At 48.7% G+C, this 13,702-nt stretch overlaps 3 protein-coding genes across 3 annotated transcripts in view; all 3 read right to left on the bottom strand.

The window, feature by feature from the left end:
- LOC102103283 (uncharacterized) overlaps nt 1–4,215 on the bottom strand; it is a 111,037-nt gene extending 106,822 nt beyond the window's left edge. Inside the window, exons 1-4 of the mRNA XM_088068920.1 lie at nt 4,154–4,215; nt 3,444–3,561; nt 2,658–2,757; nt 1,998–2,194 (exon numbers count right to left, since the gene is read on the bottom strand). Coding sequence (XP_087925046.1) covers nt 1,998–2,194; nt 2,658–2,757; nt 3,444–3,561; nt 4,154–4,215 — 477 coding nt within the window. The remainder of the gene's footprint in view (nt 1–1,997; nt 2,195–2,657; nt 2,758–3,443; nt 3,562–4,153) is intronic.
- The window catches only part of LOC148182325 (serine/threonine-protein kinase PAK 3-like), a 10,539-nt gene extending 4,558 nt beyond the window's left edge, over nt 1–5,981 (bottom strand). The window contains exons 1-6 of the mRNA XM_088068919.1: nt 5,552–5,981; nt 5,043–5,091; nt 4,154–4,266; nt 3,444–3,561; nt 2,658–2,757; nt 1,998–2,194 (exon numbers count right to left, since the gene is read on the bottom strand). Coding sequence (XP_087925045.1) covers nt 1,998–2,194; nt 2,658–2,757; nt 3,444–3,561; nt 4,154–4,266; nt 5,043–5,091; nt 5,552–5,610 — 636 coding nt within the window. The 5' untranslated portion in view covers nt 5,611–5,981. The remainder of the gene's footprint in view (nt 1–1,997; nt 2,195–2,657; nt 2,758–3,443; nt 3,562–4,153; nt 4,267–5,042; nt 5,092–5,551) is intronic.
- Nucleotides 1–12,792, bottom strand: part of LOC148182324 (serine/threonine-protein kinase PAK 3-like) — a 226,917-nt gene extending 214,125 nt beyond the window's left edge. Inside the window, exons 1-5 of the mRNA XM_088068930.1 lie at nt 12,714–12,792; nt 11,014–11,051; nt 10,439–10,570; nt 8,822–8,956; nt 8,205–8,549 (exon numbers count right to left, since the gene is read on the bottom strand). Of these exons, the coding sequence (XP_087925056.1) occupies nt 8,205–8,549; nt 8,822–8,956; nt 10,439–10,570; nt 11,014–11,051; nt 12,714–12,792 (729 nt within the window). The remainder of the gene's footprint in view (nt 1–8,204; nt 8,550–8,821; nt 8,957–10,438; nt 10,571–11,013; nt 11,052–12,713) is intronic.
- Nucleotides 12,793–13,702: the final 910 nt, after the last annotated feature.

The following is a 13,702-nucleotide window of genomic DNA, read 5'->3' as shown; positions in this document are numbered from 1 at the left end:
TTTCACACCCCCAGTGTGTAGGGGCCCATGAGTCTAGGGTGGGTTTTTTAAGGATAAGTTATTAAAAGGCAAAAAGTCTTCTTCATCTGTTGCCGTGAGCTCCACAAGAAAATGGTTTCCTCATTCCCCCTCAAGGCTTCAATTCTTCCAGGACTTCACTGTACCATAATTACTCTACTTTTTACTCAAAATTTACACTTTGAACACTCTATTCCTCCCTATTTACTGTCATGAATTAAAGGAGCGTTTTCAAGACCTTATTGTCCATTTCCATAGTTTTAACAGAAGATATTTCAGCTTAATTAAAGCATCTTCTTAATTCTCTACCTTTTTTTTCTTTCCTGTCACTAGTAGTTTATAAAGTCTCTTTTCATGTTGGTCACTCTCTTTTCTCTGTCTGGATAAAAAGATTGATCCGCAAGTCTCATCTGGGAATGAAAGAGTTAAAATCTTGCCCAGGCTGTTGTAGGTAGTTCTGTGGGCTCAGCCGGTGCAGGAGCTGGAGCCGTCTGCGATGGAAAGCTCCTCATGGCTGCTCTGAAGAGTGCAGGTCCCGCGCCCAGCCCGCTGCAGGCCCAGAGCCTCTCTCCTTCTTCACTCAGCAGTCTCCAGTGAATCCAGCCACAGCAAAAAAAACCTGCAGCCGAGCCAGAGATCGGCTCGGCCCGGCCCGGCCGGAGCCCGGAGAAAACCCCCTCCACAGGGCCCGCATCCCCCGGCCGGGAGACGCTGGGCCCAGCCCAGTCCCCGCCCGGCCGCATGGCCTGGGCAGGGAGCGGGAAGCCTGGGGCTCTGCCGCCCTTCCCAGCCAGGAAACAAAAAGAGCCAAGAGAGCTCTGGTTTTACACTTTAAGGTAGGGTTCACAAGTTGATCTCACTTTTCAATGGCCTAAACTGCTGTCAATTCTCAGCAATGACCGATAATTGGTCAGGAGAAAAGACGCCAGGCAGATCCCAGCAACTTAAACTTTCTTAAAGGTAAAGTAACTCCATGACAAAACCCAAGCCCCAAAGCCACAGCTTTGCCAACATCCAGCAGATCTTGCCTTGGCAGCTGATTTCATTGCCTGATCTAGTTAGTGGCAACTACATCAGCAAATACATGTTTCCTTCTTGGAGGATTCCCAGCAGCTTGGCAGCCTTTTTGGAAGAGGGATTTTGCTATTCTAACTAACTCTACTATTTCCAAGGATTCTTATATGAAAAGAATCTCTGCAGTGCTTGTTGGTCCCTTAAGCACAGCTGCCATAAAACAAAACTCATCAGGCTTTTTGTCCTGTTCTTGAAAATGATGGTAATTGGAAGAAAAGAAAGGAAATTCAGCAGGTGTTCTTCAGGGAAGGAAACAAACATTTGGAATCTCATTTCCAACACAGACACATTCAGATGCCTCCACAAATGTATTGGGTTGAAAATGCCTGTTTGGGCACAGAGGAGTCACCTGCAGCTCTGTCTCTCAGCACTCTGAAAATTTCAGGTTCCCTTAAGTGGCAAAAGGAAAATATTCATGGTGAAATCAGAAGTGTCATCCCTGTGGTAACCCTGTGCTCGTTGGATTCTCAAGTCAATGCATTAACGCTGTGCCCATCCCAGAAAGTGCCAGGAAACAAAGAGGAGGTTTTGGCAGGCTCTCCCCATCACCAGGCTCCAGCTTGCTTTGGTTTGAGTTTCTTTGCTTCATCTCTGGAAAAATAACACCAGCTCTGAGATGCTGTTTCCTATTCTTTGGGCCATCTACACAGCCAAAAGAGCTGGAACGACTTCTAAGGCAAAGCAAAATGCTGCCTGAGAATGGAGATGGTTTGGGCGAGGGAAGGCTTGAGTTCCCCCACTGCTGCAACCAAAGCTACAGCAGATGCTGATGTGCTGCAGGGCCATTTGTAGAAGGGGCCTTGGTGGAAGTACTTCCAGCAGATGGCCATGGGATTTTGTGCAGTGAGCAGAGAACACGGGACAGGTGAGAAAGACAGGGGGATCAGAGAGTATTTGCTCCTTACTGATCGAGCAGTGAAACTGTCATAAGGAGTTTTTTGTTCGGCCATTTCAATTGCCACAATTCCAAAAGACCACACGTCCACTTTGGGGCCATATGGTCGACGCTTCACCACTTCAGGTGCCATCCACCAAGGAGTCCCGATCACCGAGCACCGCTGATTGTGCTCAGGGGTGAGCTGAGCAGAAAGGCCAAAATCAGCTGAGGAGAAAGCAAAATACTGTTTTAATTTTGATACTGTCAATTAGGAAACCAAGCCAAAGAATTCCCCAGTAGAAGTTTGAGAATGTGCAGTTGAATTTCCTGGACAACACTCCCTGCTCTGTTTCCTTGGGGCTTTAGCCAAGGCAATATGAATTGGCTACTTCAAACATCCCCCCATTTTTTACACTTCCTCCAGCAGTGCCTTTTGTTCCCCTGAAGGTTTAGATTGTAGCTCCCTCCCTCTGGAAGGAACACACACAGACACACACAGAGCAATAGCACTCTCGGCTGCTTGTGGCTCCTTGTCATAGCTGTGTGCACCCTGCAACTGTGCCTTCAGCCCACAGCAGGGGGGACCCCTGCACTGCCAGCAGCAGCATTTTTGGGGAGCTGGCAGTCACTGAAAGCAGCCCCACACCCCCATTCCTGGAAGGCTGAAGCTGAGCAAGAATACACTGACCCAGCTTGACAGAGCCGTCAGTTCTGAGCAGGATGTTGTTGCTCTTCACATCTCGATGGATCACGTGGTTGGAGTGAAGAAAATCCAGTCCTTGCAGGCACTGAGAGAGAAAACAGAACCAGGGGGGCAAAAAGGAGTGATGTGAGTTCGTCCCACAAGAAAGGAAACAGCTGTGGAAGGTTCCCTTTGCAGGGGAATGGGGAGGAATGGCAGAACACAGCACCATTGAGAGCAAGAGCCTGCTGCTCCAACAGTAGCAGAGCAGCACCTTTCTCAGGAAAGGCATGTCAGCTTTTGAAAGAGCACCAGCAACTGCTGCTGTAGACTGTCCCCTGCAAACCAGCCAGGGTGACTGCAGCTGCAGTGCATGTGCTCAGAAGCAAACAGCATTTGGGCTGCACTACTATCCTTTTCAGCTGAGGACTAAAAGAAATTAGTCTCTCTTTTTTTCTTTCCTGTTTGTTTCAAATCCTGCCACCACACCTTTGCTTTAGAGACAAGGAATGTAGTGCAGACAGGCAAAAGTTTAGCTAGGCAAGGTGGAGAACTGCAAATGCCAATGCAAGAGACAGAGCTAGAATACAAGAGCAGGGGATAAGAGGACAGGAAGTGAGTCCAGTGAGTGTAGGGGCACTGGCAGACAGTTCACTTGAGATGCTCTTGCTTGCCCATAGCCTAGCAGCAACACAGAAACCAAGCTTGGCCCATGAAATCCCTCCCGTTCTGAGCCCCTGTTTCCCAGACAATGCAGCTCAAGGCCTTGGAAGCACAGATGGGATCCCTGACCTCCCGACTGACAGCTGCAATCTCTTCTTCAGACATTTGAATCTCGTCGATGAGATCTCTCAGAGTGCCTCCGTCCATGTACTCCATCACCAGCCAGAGTTCCTCATGCACAAGGTAGCTGAAAAAAGGAAACAAGGCCATGCAGGTGAACATGCACGGCTCGGTTGGTTTTTTGCTTGAGTCTTGTTTCTGGGTCCCTGTGAGACAAGGGCAGAAGAAAAGGAATAGACATTGCCTCTAGGCTGTGCAGTGTTTGCAGTCTGTGCTGTCTCAAGGAGAAAGGCAGGTTAAGAAGAGCCCAGATAAAAAACCTGTCACGCGTGGCATTTCTGGAAATAAGCACCTAGTCTTCCTGGCATGCACAGCAATGGAAAAGAGGGGCAACAATGCAAGGGCAATCCTCTCTTGGATGGTTCATCAGCATTTAAGAAACTTGAAAGACTCAATCCCAAAGAACTGTGGAGGCAATGAACTTAGAAGGTATTGAATTCTTAAGATAGGGCTGATGCAGGTTTTTGAACAATTTTCAGTCTGCATTTGCCAGGGTGGATTCATGCAGACAAAATGCAGTCTCTTCCCATCCATTGGAGTTAAGTAGAGAAATAATAATTAACAGCTCTATTTCCTGCCACTGACCAAAGTGGGTTTTTAAGCTCTCATGCTTGTAGTATGTAAAGAAACATTCAAGGGATAGGACCGTGACCACTCACCTGGCTAAGTAATTCACGACCCTGGGACTCCTATTACTCTCCATGATCCTGATTTCATTCATGGTTAGTATCTTCCTCCTCACTCCTTGCACACTTATTTTCTTTATGGCCACCTCAAAGGACATTGCAAAGGAGTAATTTGAGAAAATTGGTAGCATGAGACCACAACACACATGGAGCAAGTGATTGTGGAATGGCACAGCCAAGCTGTGCCAAAGTGCCTTGTGATTAGACCTCATCATTGGAGTAATTAGGAAGTGACATTCCAACAGCCCATTTCTCTGCTCCCTTGGGGGCCAGTTACAGGACACGTGGCCACTGGCGATTTGCCTTGTCCACTTGGTAACAAAGGTGTATCAACGATCACCCACAAAGCTCTGACCACACTCTCTGCTGCTCTGCTTGGATTCAAAAGAAGGAATGGGTGCCTTGGTTCTCTGTGGATACATCCTGGGCTATGGGCAGGGCTCAGGGCTTTTAGGAACATCTTGCAGATCTCTCCCTACGTGTGGCTCCCAAGTGCAGCACTGCAGGTGGCTGAGGAAATACCAGGAGCATTCAGATGTATTTGCTGGCAGCCAGAAATGAGACTTCAGGACTCTGAAGCTGTAGCCCCAAAAAGCAGTGAGAGGCTCTAAGACACCACCTTTGTTTTAGCAATTGAGAGCGTGTGGGCGCGTCCTTCTCTGAAAGGAACCGCTGCCCTCCTTGTCTTCCTACGGGCAGCTGAGGAGGACAAAGCCTGTTCCAAGTGCAATTTGCAGGCTGGCTCCAGTCTGTGCTTCTTGTGCCTTTTAAGCACAGCTCTACTCAAAGCTCCAGCCACAGCTGTCAGCAGTGGGGAAAGGCCTGGAGAGCAGCAGAGGCTGCAGGGGCTGTTGACATTTACCTCTCCTCCTGTGGCAGTGTCAAGTGCTCTGGAAACCTCTCCAAAACCCCTAGAAACAAAACAGCAGCAAAGAAAGGAGAAGCCATTTAGATCTTGCACTGAAAGCCAGTCCAGACAGGAGAGCTCTGCTGTAAATGCCTAAAAGCTGCAGGTTGCAGGAGGGGTCTGCCAGAAGGCAGATGATGCATTTTCCCCTCAAGTGCATGGGCACTGGGCCTGTTCCTGAAGCGTTGGGCTTTACTGCCTCAGCTCCAAAAGGCAGCTTATTCCTTCAAGCAGATTTACCAGGTTCTGTTCCTTGCTGCAGGCAAGACCTTGGCAGCATGGAGATGTCTTTGACAATGCCTTCTGAGCACACTTGACAAATTCTGGCCAGTACTGAGAGATGGGGCAGACTAAGCCCGCTGTCTAAACATGTGGACAACTTGTCTGACTTCCCACTTGATGGATATTCCACCAGGGAAACACCTGGCCCATGGCTGTGTAGAAGTAACTGTGGTTGGACTCACCCGCTGCCAAGACTTTCCAGTTCAATGTATTTTGTGACGGGATTTTCCTTGTTCACCATTCTCCCTGAGGGAAACAAAATGCAAGATGCTCACTTTCAGGAAGAGATCCTAACTTGCAGGAGATGCCAAAGGCAGCCCCGCTGTCTGGGGCTCTGAACCCTCTGTGGTCAGCTGGGCAGCAAGCACAGCAGCAACAAGACAGGCAGTTGTGCAGTACAAATGGGCAGCAGAGAGACTGATTTTGTCCAGTCCTTGGAAGGAAATGAAGCGCAGAGAGCACAGCAGGGCACAGCACAAGGCTGGCAAAGGCCAAGCATGAGCACTGACAAGCAATGGCAAGAAGACACAGCCAGCCTGAGCCCCTGACAAGCTGTGGCCCCCGTTCAGGACACAACAGCATTGCCTTGGAGATCAGACACACCCAGGTGCAGATCAAGGCCCTTTTGTGTCCCAGCAGGTGAAGGTAGACACCAAATCAGCTGGGATCTTTTCTCAGCCCCACCAGGTCTTTTCTGAGAGCACAGCACTGGCAGCTCTTATGGGCAAGAAGCAGATTAAATGGGTTGTGCTGCAGAATCACAGAGGGCTTGATGTGTTTTCCCAGAGACTGATCTGAGCAGGGCTTGGGCCAATAGGTAGGATTCTAAGAGTCATGGGAATGACTGGGAATCAGGTATGAAAAAGTGCCATGGATCTGAGGAATACACAGCACAGGGGCTGCAGGCTCGCTCCTGAGAAATGCCTGCAGTGCTGTTTTATCTGATCACACCACGTCCATGTGTCTCTTGGACACATCTTTATAAGAATAAAACTAGGATATTAATTACAGATTGTTATACAAGTATCTGTTTCTTCATTGTGGGCCCAATGAAAACATCTCTTGCTCTCTGTTTCTGCTGTCACCTGATGTTCTTGCAAAGGAGTCCTCACTGACAAAAATACAGCATTCTCATAAAAACCTTGTAGCTGTAGTAGAGGCAATAAAAACAGTCATAAAAAGGACAGCAGTAAGACACATGGGGCAGAACAGCTCTTTCAGGATGGAGAAAAAACAAACTCTTCCAAAAAACCCCAAATGCAAAACCAAAAAAGGATAAAATCTGAAAACTAAAAACGGAACCACAACAAAAAGACAAAACCCCAAAACCAATCAATTTCTCTGAAGTCTTTTGGTTCTGATGACTGGTGGGGAGTCTGGAGTCTAAGGAGAATTTAGGAATCAAATATTCTGTTCAGTTTGGCCACTAGCACACAGGACTTGCATAGATCATTTGCTAGGCCACCGCCTTCTGCTGATCCAAGAACAATTCCTGCTTCTGCCTTTAGTGGCAAGGGAATCCCAGGCAAAGCCGAGCCAGTCCAAGCTGCCCTCAGAGGCAGCAGGAACACCCAGAGCGCTCTCTCGCTGCCTCAGAGCACAGCAGTTCCTGTGGGGAGTCCTAAATGTCCCTGGGACACCAAAGTGAGGAGGATCATTTGCTACAGCTCTGCTGGCACGTGCACACAATACACTGTCCCTCAGACAAGAAATACACCAGACGTACTCAGCTGCTCCAGGAAGTCTCCCTGGCTCTCCTGGAGCTGAGCAGCAGATGTGTCACTGCTGGAAATGGACAAACTGCCCGGGCTCCACTGCTCAGCTTGGGGAACAAAGGCTCCTTTAGATGCTGCTGCTGCTGCTGCTGCTGCAGCAGATTCAATGGAAGAGCCTGTGGAGAGCTGAGAGAAGAAAGGAGTTTGTGTCAGAAAGCTGGCTGGCCGAGATTACCCCGAGTTCCCTTTTCAAATGCAAGCCCTTAGGAAGTTGCTGTTAGCCACATGCAAAGCTCATCAACTGGATTTTTTGGATGCCCGCTTCTGAAACCAAATGGTCAAAACCCAAGGTTGGATTTAATCAAGTTCATGGCCAGTTTCATATTCCATTTTCCTGGATTTTCTGAAGGATGACTGCAACATCGACCATTCCACTTCCTCCCAAGGATCCCTTCCCCCTCCAAGGGCTGCAGACACATTTGCAGCTCCTTGTTCTAATGTTGGAGCTCCTCCCCCTCAGTCCTCTTTTCCTGCACCATCTTCAGAAGGTGCTCAGCCTGCAGCACTTGTGCTTGGGACAGTACCTGTGCCTCCCGCCGACCTTGGGGCTCTTCATCAGCAGGCATTTGCTGGAAGCCTTCGCAGGCTGCCAGGTGAGATATCAACACGTCCACCTCAAGTCAAACAGAACAAAGCAGTCAGAGAGCACAGCTTGTCCCTGTCTGCCAAGGCTCATTGACTGTGAGCAAAGGGAAAGAGCAGGACAGCAGCAGATTCACCAAGGGATATAGACAGCTTGCAGCTTGTATTCCAAATCTATCTGGGGGACTCTGTTCACTTGCAAAAAGCCCTGAGGAAACAAGGAGAGCAGGAGCAGGCCAGCAGGAATCCCTTGAGATGAGTGCTGGCAAAAGGGGCAAATGACTGGTGCCACTGTCCAGGGCAGCAGCTGAGATTGAGCCCAGCAGGAAATGTCCTTCCAAGCAGCTGGGATAGACACTACAGCAGGATGGCACTGAGAGGCATCAGCCCACCCCCCTGCTGCTCTGCAGAGGAAAGGCAAGAAGGGCAGAAAGCACCAGACTGCAGTGACTGCTGTGCCTATCGCTCTTTCACTCACTCGATTTTCTAGAGCCTCTTGCTTCCGAAGGAGGAGATGAAATTTCTCTTGGATGATTTTCCTTTCTTCCTCCAGCCTCTTCTCCCTTGCCCTGATCCTAGCCTCAGTTTCCTGCAGCTCTGCCAGCAGCTCCTCATCGGAGGCCTGTGAGGAACCAGAGAGAGGAATTTCTGTGAGTGGAGTGTCTGCCACTCTTTCACTCACCTGGTTTTGTTGATGTCCTCTCTGCCAGTGGAGATCCATCTCCTCCTGGATGTTTCTCCTGTCTTCCTCGTGCCTCCTCTTCACTGCCATGCTGGCCCTCTGAGCTTCGGGCAGCTCTGCTTGGGGCTCTGCCTTGATGTTCTGTACACACAAATGGAGAGCAAGTGCCTGGGAGCTGCCATCAGGCTCAGCTTCTTCCTCAGTTTCAGCCTCAAAATCACACTCATTCAGTCACTTCTTTCTGCTTCCCTACCCACCTCTGCTTCCACTGTAACCTCCTGTCCCGCTGCTGATCTCTGCAGAGGCTCTTTGCTTTCAGGGCCTCTGGCACTCGTGGCCTGCTCAGGCCCAAGAGCTGCGTTTTATGCCCCTCTTCCTGCCCTTCACTCTGTCCCCTGCTGAGTCAGCCTTACCTGGCCATTCTCCAGTGGCTCTTCCACCTGCTGCCCCAGCTGCTCTTCCTGCTCTTGGGCTGGGAACAGCTCTCCCTCAGTCTGGCAAGGCCTCCCTGATAAAACAATCTGCTCCTGCTCTTTCTCTGGAAGGTCCTGCAGAGAAAGCAAGAGAAGATGGGCTTCAACTTCTCATACAACATTTGTGGGCCAAGACTCAAAGACTGATGGGCTCCCACGTTCCCAAAGCTCTGTGCTGCTGCTCTCCTGCCTTGTTCTCTGCCCGTGGGGAAGCACAGATTCCAAAGTGACCCTGGCAGTGCAATCAGGGCCCATCTGGCACTGAATCTCCAACAGACTCTTGGGCAGCTGACAGGAAATGTGGGGCATTTCTCCAGGGCCTCCCTCCCCTTCTGCTGTGTCCTGCTTGTCTCTCCATAGTGACTGACAGCCAGCCCTGTCCCACAGCTCCATCCTGGCTCTGCAGGGGCTTCCTGGGTGAGCTCACCCCTTGGGAGAGACACTGCTGGAGTGCATGTTCTTTTCAGGCCTGCACTGCCACTCCTGCCCTTCTGACATCTACACTCTTGTTAGAAATCCTGCTCATTCAGGAGACAAGGATGTGTGCAATTTGATCCTCTGCTGCAGGTCAGAGAGCCTCTGTGGCCACCTCAGGATATGGAAGAGGACCAAGGTGTTTCTCCTCCCTCTTTTGTCAGCTGAGAATTCTGAGTGGCACTGACAGAGATCCTCAAAAGGCCCCATCAACAAATTAATTGACACAGCCCTAGGGATGCCAATGAAGGAAGCCATGTGTCATGTAATGCATGTATGACCAAAGTCAGCAAAAACCACCTAAACCATGGAATTGTCCCACCTCACTAGGACAGGCAGAAATTTATAGGTTAAACAGGGAGTGTCAGGACAGAAGAGGCAGGAAGAGGAAAACAGCTCTAAGGAGAAAAAACAACCATCTCTAAAGGGGTTCTTAGCAACACAAGACAGCACTCAAGGACTTGCAGCTTTGCCCCCACACTAGGCTCCAATGCAGTTTCCAAAGCTGCAGACTTCACCACAAAACGTATCAACAGGAACTTGCCACTTGTGGATTTTGCCTCAGAAGAAGGGTTCAGAACTACGCAGTTTGTTTCTTTGGCCACACAGGACAAGAATGGCCGGCCACAGCTTCATGGACAACACAATCATCTCCTTGCAGCTTATCAAAAGCCAAAAGACAGGTGGCCTAAAAGACTCTGCAGAAGTGAAGAATTACTCAAGGAAACTGCAGAACACTTCTCCAAGTCATCCTGAGATTTCCAAAAAGGGAAAGCAAAGTGCCCAAGCCCTGTGAGCCCCAGAAATGCCGTGTGAGCCCTTGGCCATGGCTTGGCAGAAGCCAAGAGACAGAGCTTCCCTGAGCCAAGCAGCCAGCTGCTCACCCGCAGGCAGCAGTGCTTTGGGGCCTCAGCACGATGGCTCAAAGCCCAATTTCCAGCTGCCACGGGATGGGGGAATGGCTGGGTGCTGGCAGGACTCCAGCACTCAGCATCCTCAGCCAGCAACAGCAAGTGCTGGCTGCTCAGAAACTTGCAGCTCTGCCTTGCACTAAAGACAGCACCACCCAGCACTGGCACTTACTGTCTGGGGATGGTCAGGCTGGGCTGTGACCACAGCTGCAGGCTCGTGGTCCTTTTGCTCATTTTGCTCCTCTTTGGCCTCTTCTCCAGGAGCAGAGGGAGCCCCAGGAGAGTCTGCTCTTGCTTCTGGGCTCTGTGGGCAGATGGTGGAGTTAGGGACAGGCAGCTACCTATCATTTAGAACCTTATTTCTCTTCAGCTCTATTTCTACAACCAGCTCTACCAAGCACAAATCATCAGCTTTGATAGCAATGGGATTCAAAGTCACTCCAAGTAAATTAAAATGGGTTAATTCAGCCATACTGCAAATAGCTCTGAATTAGAGATTTCACTCTGGCTACTATCAGCAAGCAACGTTCTCTCTGCAAATCTGAGCTTTGAGTTCTTCTAAAGCTCTGCAATGGAAAATTAGGAAATAGCCAACAATGCCTTTGCTATTGCTGTTGTAAACATGGAAATGGATCTTCTTTCAGCCCACCCAGCTGGCCCTCTGCACTCTACTGCCACAGGCCAAGCTCACAGTTCCCTGCACAATTCTGAAACACCAGGAACATCAAATGTTCCTTTCTGACTCACCTCAGGATCGGCACCTCTGAACACACGGCTCAGATGACCTGCAGTGGGCAAGGAAAATGAACCAAATTCTTTGAGAAAACTGGAGAGAACCGTGGCCTATTTAGAACAGCATCTGAGAAGATCTCCCAGTCTACATTTTCAAAGGTGTCCTGCTTGACTGGTGTGGTTTAAAGCAGCAACTAAAAAATCACTAGAAAACTTACTTATTTCTTGCTGTGAGATATGGATTAGAACAAGAGCAAAACAAGCTTAAAACTTAAATGCAATAAATAAAGTTTATTAACAAAATCTACAAGAATAAGAAACCAGAATAAAACTTCCAGAACAACCCTTTTCTCCCCCACTACCCAACCATTCCCTTGTTTACATGACAACATAGAGACAAAAACACTTTGGAACTTTGGTGTTTACAACAGTCCCAGTTCCTGCTAGAGTCTTTTCATCAGTCTTTGTAGAGAAACAGAAGTCTTCTTCTGCTATCTATGGAGTTTTTCACAAGAAAACGATTTTTCTTCATAGCTTTCCATTTCTCTGATGCCAGCTGCCCGGAAATCTGCCATCAGTTGTCTCCTCCCATTTCCCATCACTCTGAGGTGTGTTATGGGTCATGAGTCTAGGGATGTCATTTTTATGAATGAGTTATTCAAAGGCAAAAGTTCTCTTTATCTGGTTTTGTGAGCCCTCCTGGAAACAGAAGTTTTCTCTTTTTGCTTCTTAAAAGCCACAAATCTTCAACTATTACTTCTCCCCCTCTGTTCCAGCATCTCACAGTGTCACAACTACTTCATCATTTGCTCAAAATCCACACTTGGAAACACTCCATTCCTCCCAATATACTCTGTCATGAATTCAAGGAGTTTTTTTTCAGAACACTACTGTCCATTTCCATAGCTTTAACAGAAAAATATTTCAGCTTATTAAAGCATCTCCTTATTTCTCTTCCCCCTCTAAATTTAATTTTTTTCTTCACTCTCTTTGATGGGTTGATGGTTGATCACTCCCTCTCTCTCTCTCTGGAAAAAAAGGATTAATCTGCAAGTCTCATGCAGGTGGTAAAAGAGTTAAAATCTTGCTAAAGCTGCAGATGTTGATGGTGTCAGGTTTCAGTTCAGTGGCAGAAACTGCAAACCAAGTCAGGCCGGCCGGCTCCGTTTCTCCCCCCACCCCGCCCTCTGCAGCCTTGTCCGGCCTGGAGGGGGGGAGGAGGCTGAGACAGAGCCCTGTTACCTCGTCAGAAGCCAGAAACCAAAGAGAGCAAGAAATTTCCGGCCTCACATCTTAAGGTGGTGTTCACAGATTGATCTCACTTCTCAATAGTTCAAACCGCTGCCAATTCTCACACATGGCCAGGAATTAGTCAGGAGAAAAAACTCCCATCAGCCTCCAGCAGTTTCAACTTCCCAAGCTCTCAGAGCTATCTTAAAAGTAAAGTCACCCCAAGATTGAGCCAGCAAAGTGAGGAAATGACAGACTCTGCTGCCACAGGCTCTCCCGTGGAGGGAACAGAACCCCTGCAAATGCTGCCCGCAGCCCCCTGGCTACAGACACCCCGTGTTTTGCTGAAGGTGTTGACAGCAGCTTTACCAAACCAGTGGCATCCTCATGGTCTTTCTGTTTCAATAGCAACCCGGTCACTAAGAAAGAGCAGGGAGACCTACAAAAGCCAGCTTAGGTTCCAGCCAGGGAAAACCTCTACTTACGTGCCAGGTTGGTCAGGTAATAGCCGGAATATCCGATGACATAAAGGGTGCAAACGGCAGCAGCGAGCTGCTCAATCATTGTAGCACTGCTGTGCCAGTTTGCACACTGTGCTCCAACTCAGGAACAAACAAGGCTCCTGTCAGTGTGCAGCTGCCCACTGACAAACGCCTCAAGCAGGAGGATGCTCCTGCACTGAGCAAGCCCAAGAGCTGCTCTGACACTGAGGCCTTGCGTGCACCAAGGCAACCTTGGGATGTCACCACGACAATGTGGCATCCATGCCCTGACATCACAAAGCCAATGCTCTGCGGTGCTCTGGGAATTGATGCAGAGCAACCCAACCTTCCCTACAGCAAACACAAAATTGCCTGGGAGCTTCTCCTCTGTCACAAAGTGTCACAAATCCTTTGGTGGGCTGTGGGAAAGGGAAAGACAGAAACTTCCACAGATACTGAAGGGTTTCATTTACAGCCTTGGAAGGAGCTTGGGTTCATGCAATGCTAAAGGTTCACAGACGTTGAGTCAAGAAATCATAAGCTTATGTTCCTATAGCTGCAAGTAAGAATATGCCATAAGTAAATAAGAAACTGCATTGAGTGAGATGGTGGAGAGTTTTCAACTGTAATTGTGTGATTTTATAGAGTAAGCTATGAATCTAAATATTATCATAAGAAGCACATGTGTGTAGGTGAGCTAGCAGTCTATTGGGTGAAAAGCAGACGCAGTGCAGCAGAACTTGGCAAAGGTGAAAGGTGATTAAGTAATAATAAACTCCATGTCAGCTGTCCATTGGGCCAAAATGTGATATATTGCTGTGTAACAAAGAAACTCATGACTACCTTTGAGCTGTGGCCCATTTGTTACTCCTCCAAAATCTCATGCCTTCAGACTGAGACCTTTTCTGATGTATTCCAGCAATAAATCGACTTCACAGCACCAGTGGTCCCACCCCTGGTTATTTACACCCTGACAATGGGCCAAACCCTGT

The sequence above is a fragment of the Pseudopodoces humilis genome, chromosome 33, assembly GCF_049639895.1.
Source record: "Pseudopodoces humilis isolate 2021_Gansu_Grassland_sample_001 chromosome 33, ASM4963989v1, whole genome shotgun sequence".
Classification (NCBI taxonomy): Eukaryota; Metazoa; Chordata; class Aves; order Passeriformes; family Paridae; genus Pseudopodoces; species Pseudopodoces humilis.
The sequence above is the reverse complement of the archived record's forward strand: the minus strand, read 5'-3'. Positions and strand labels throughout refer to the sequence as shown.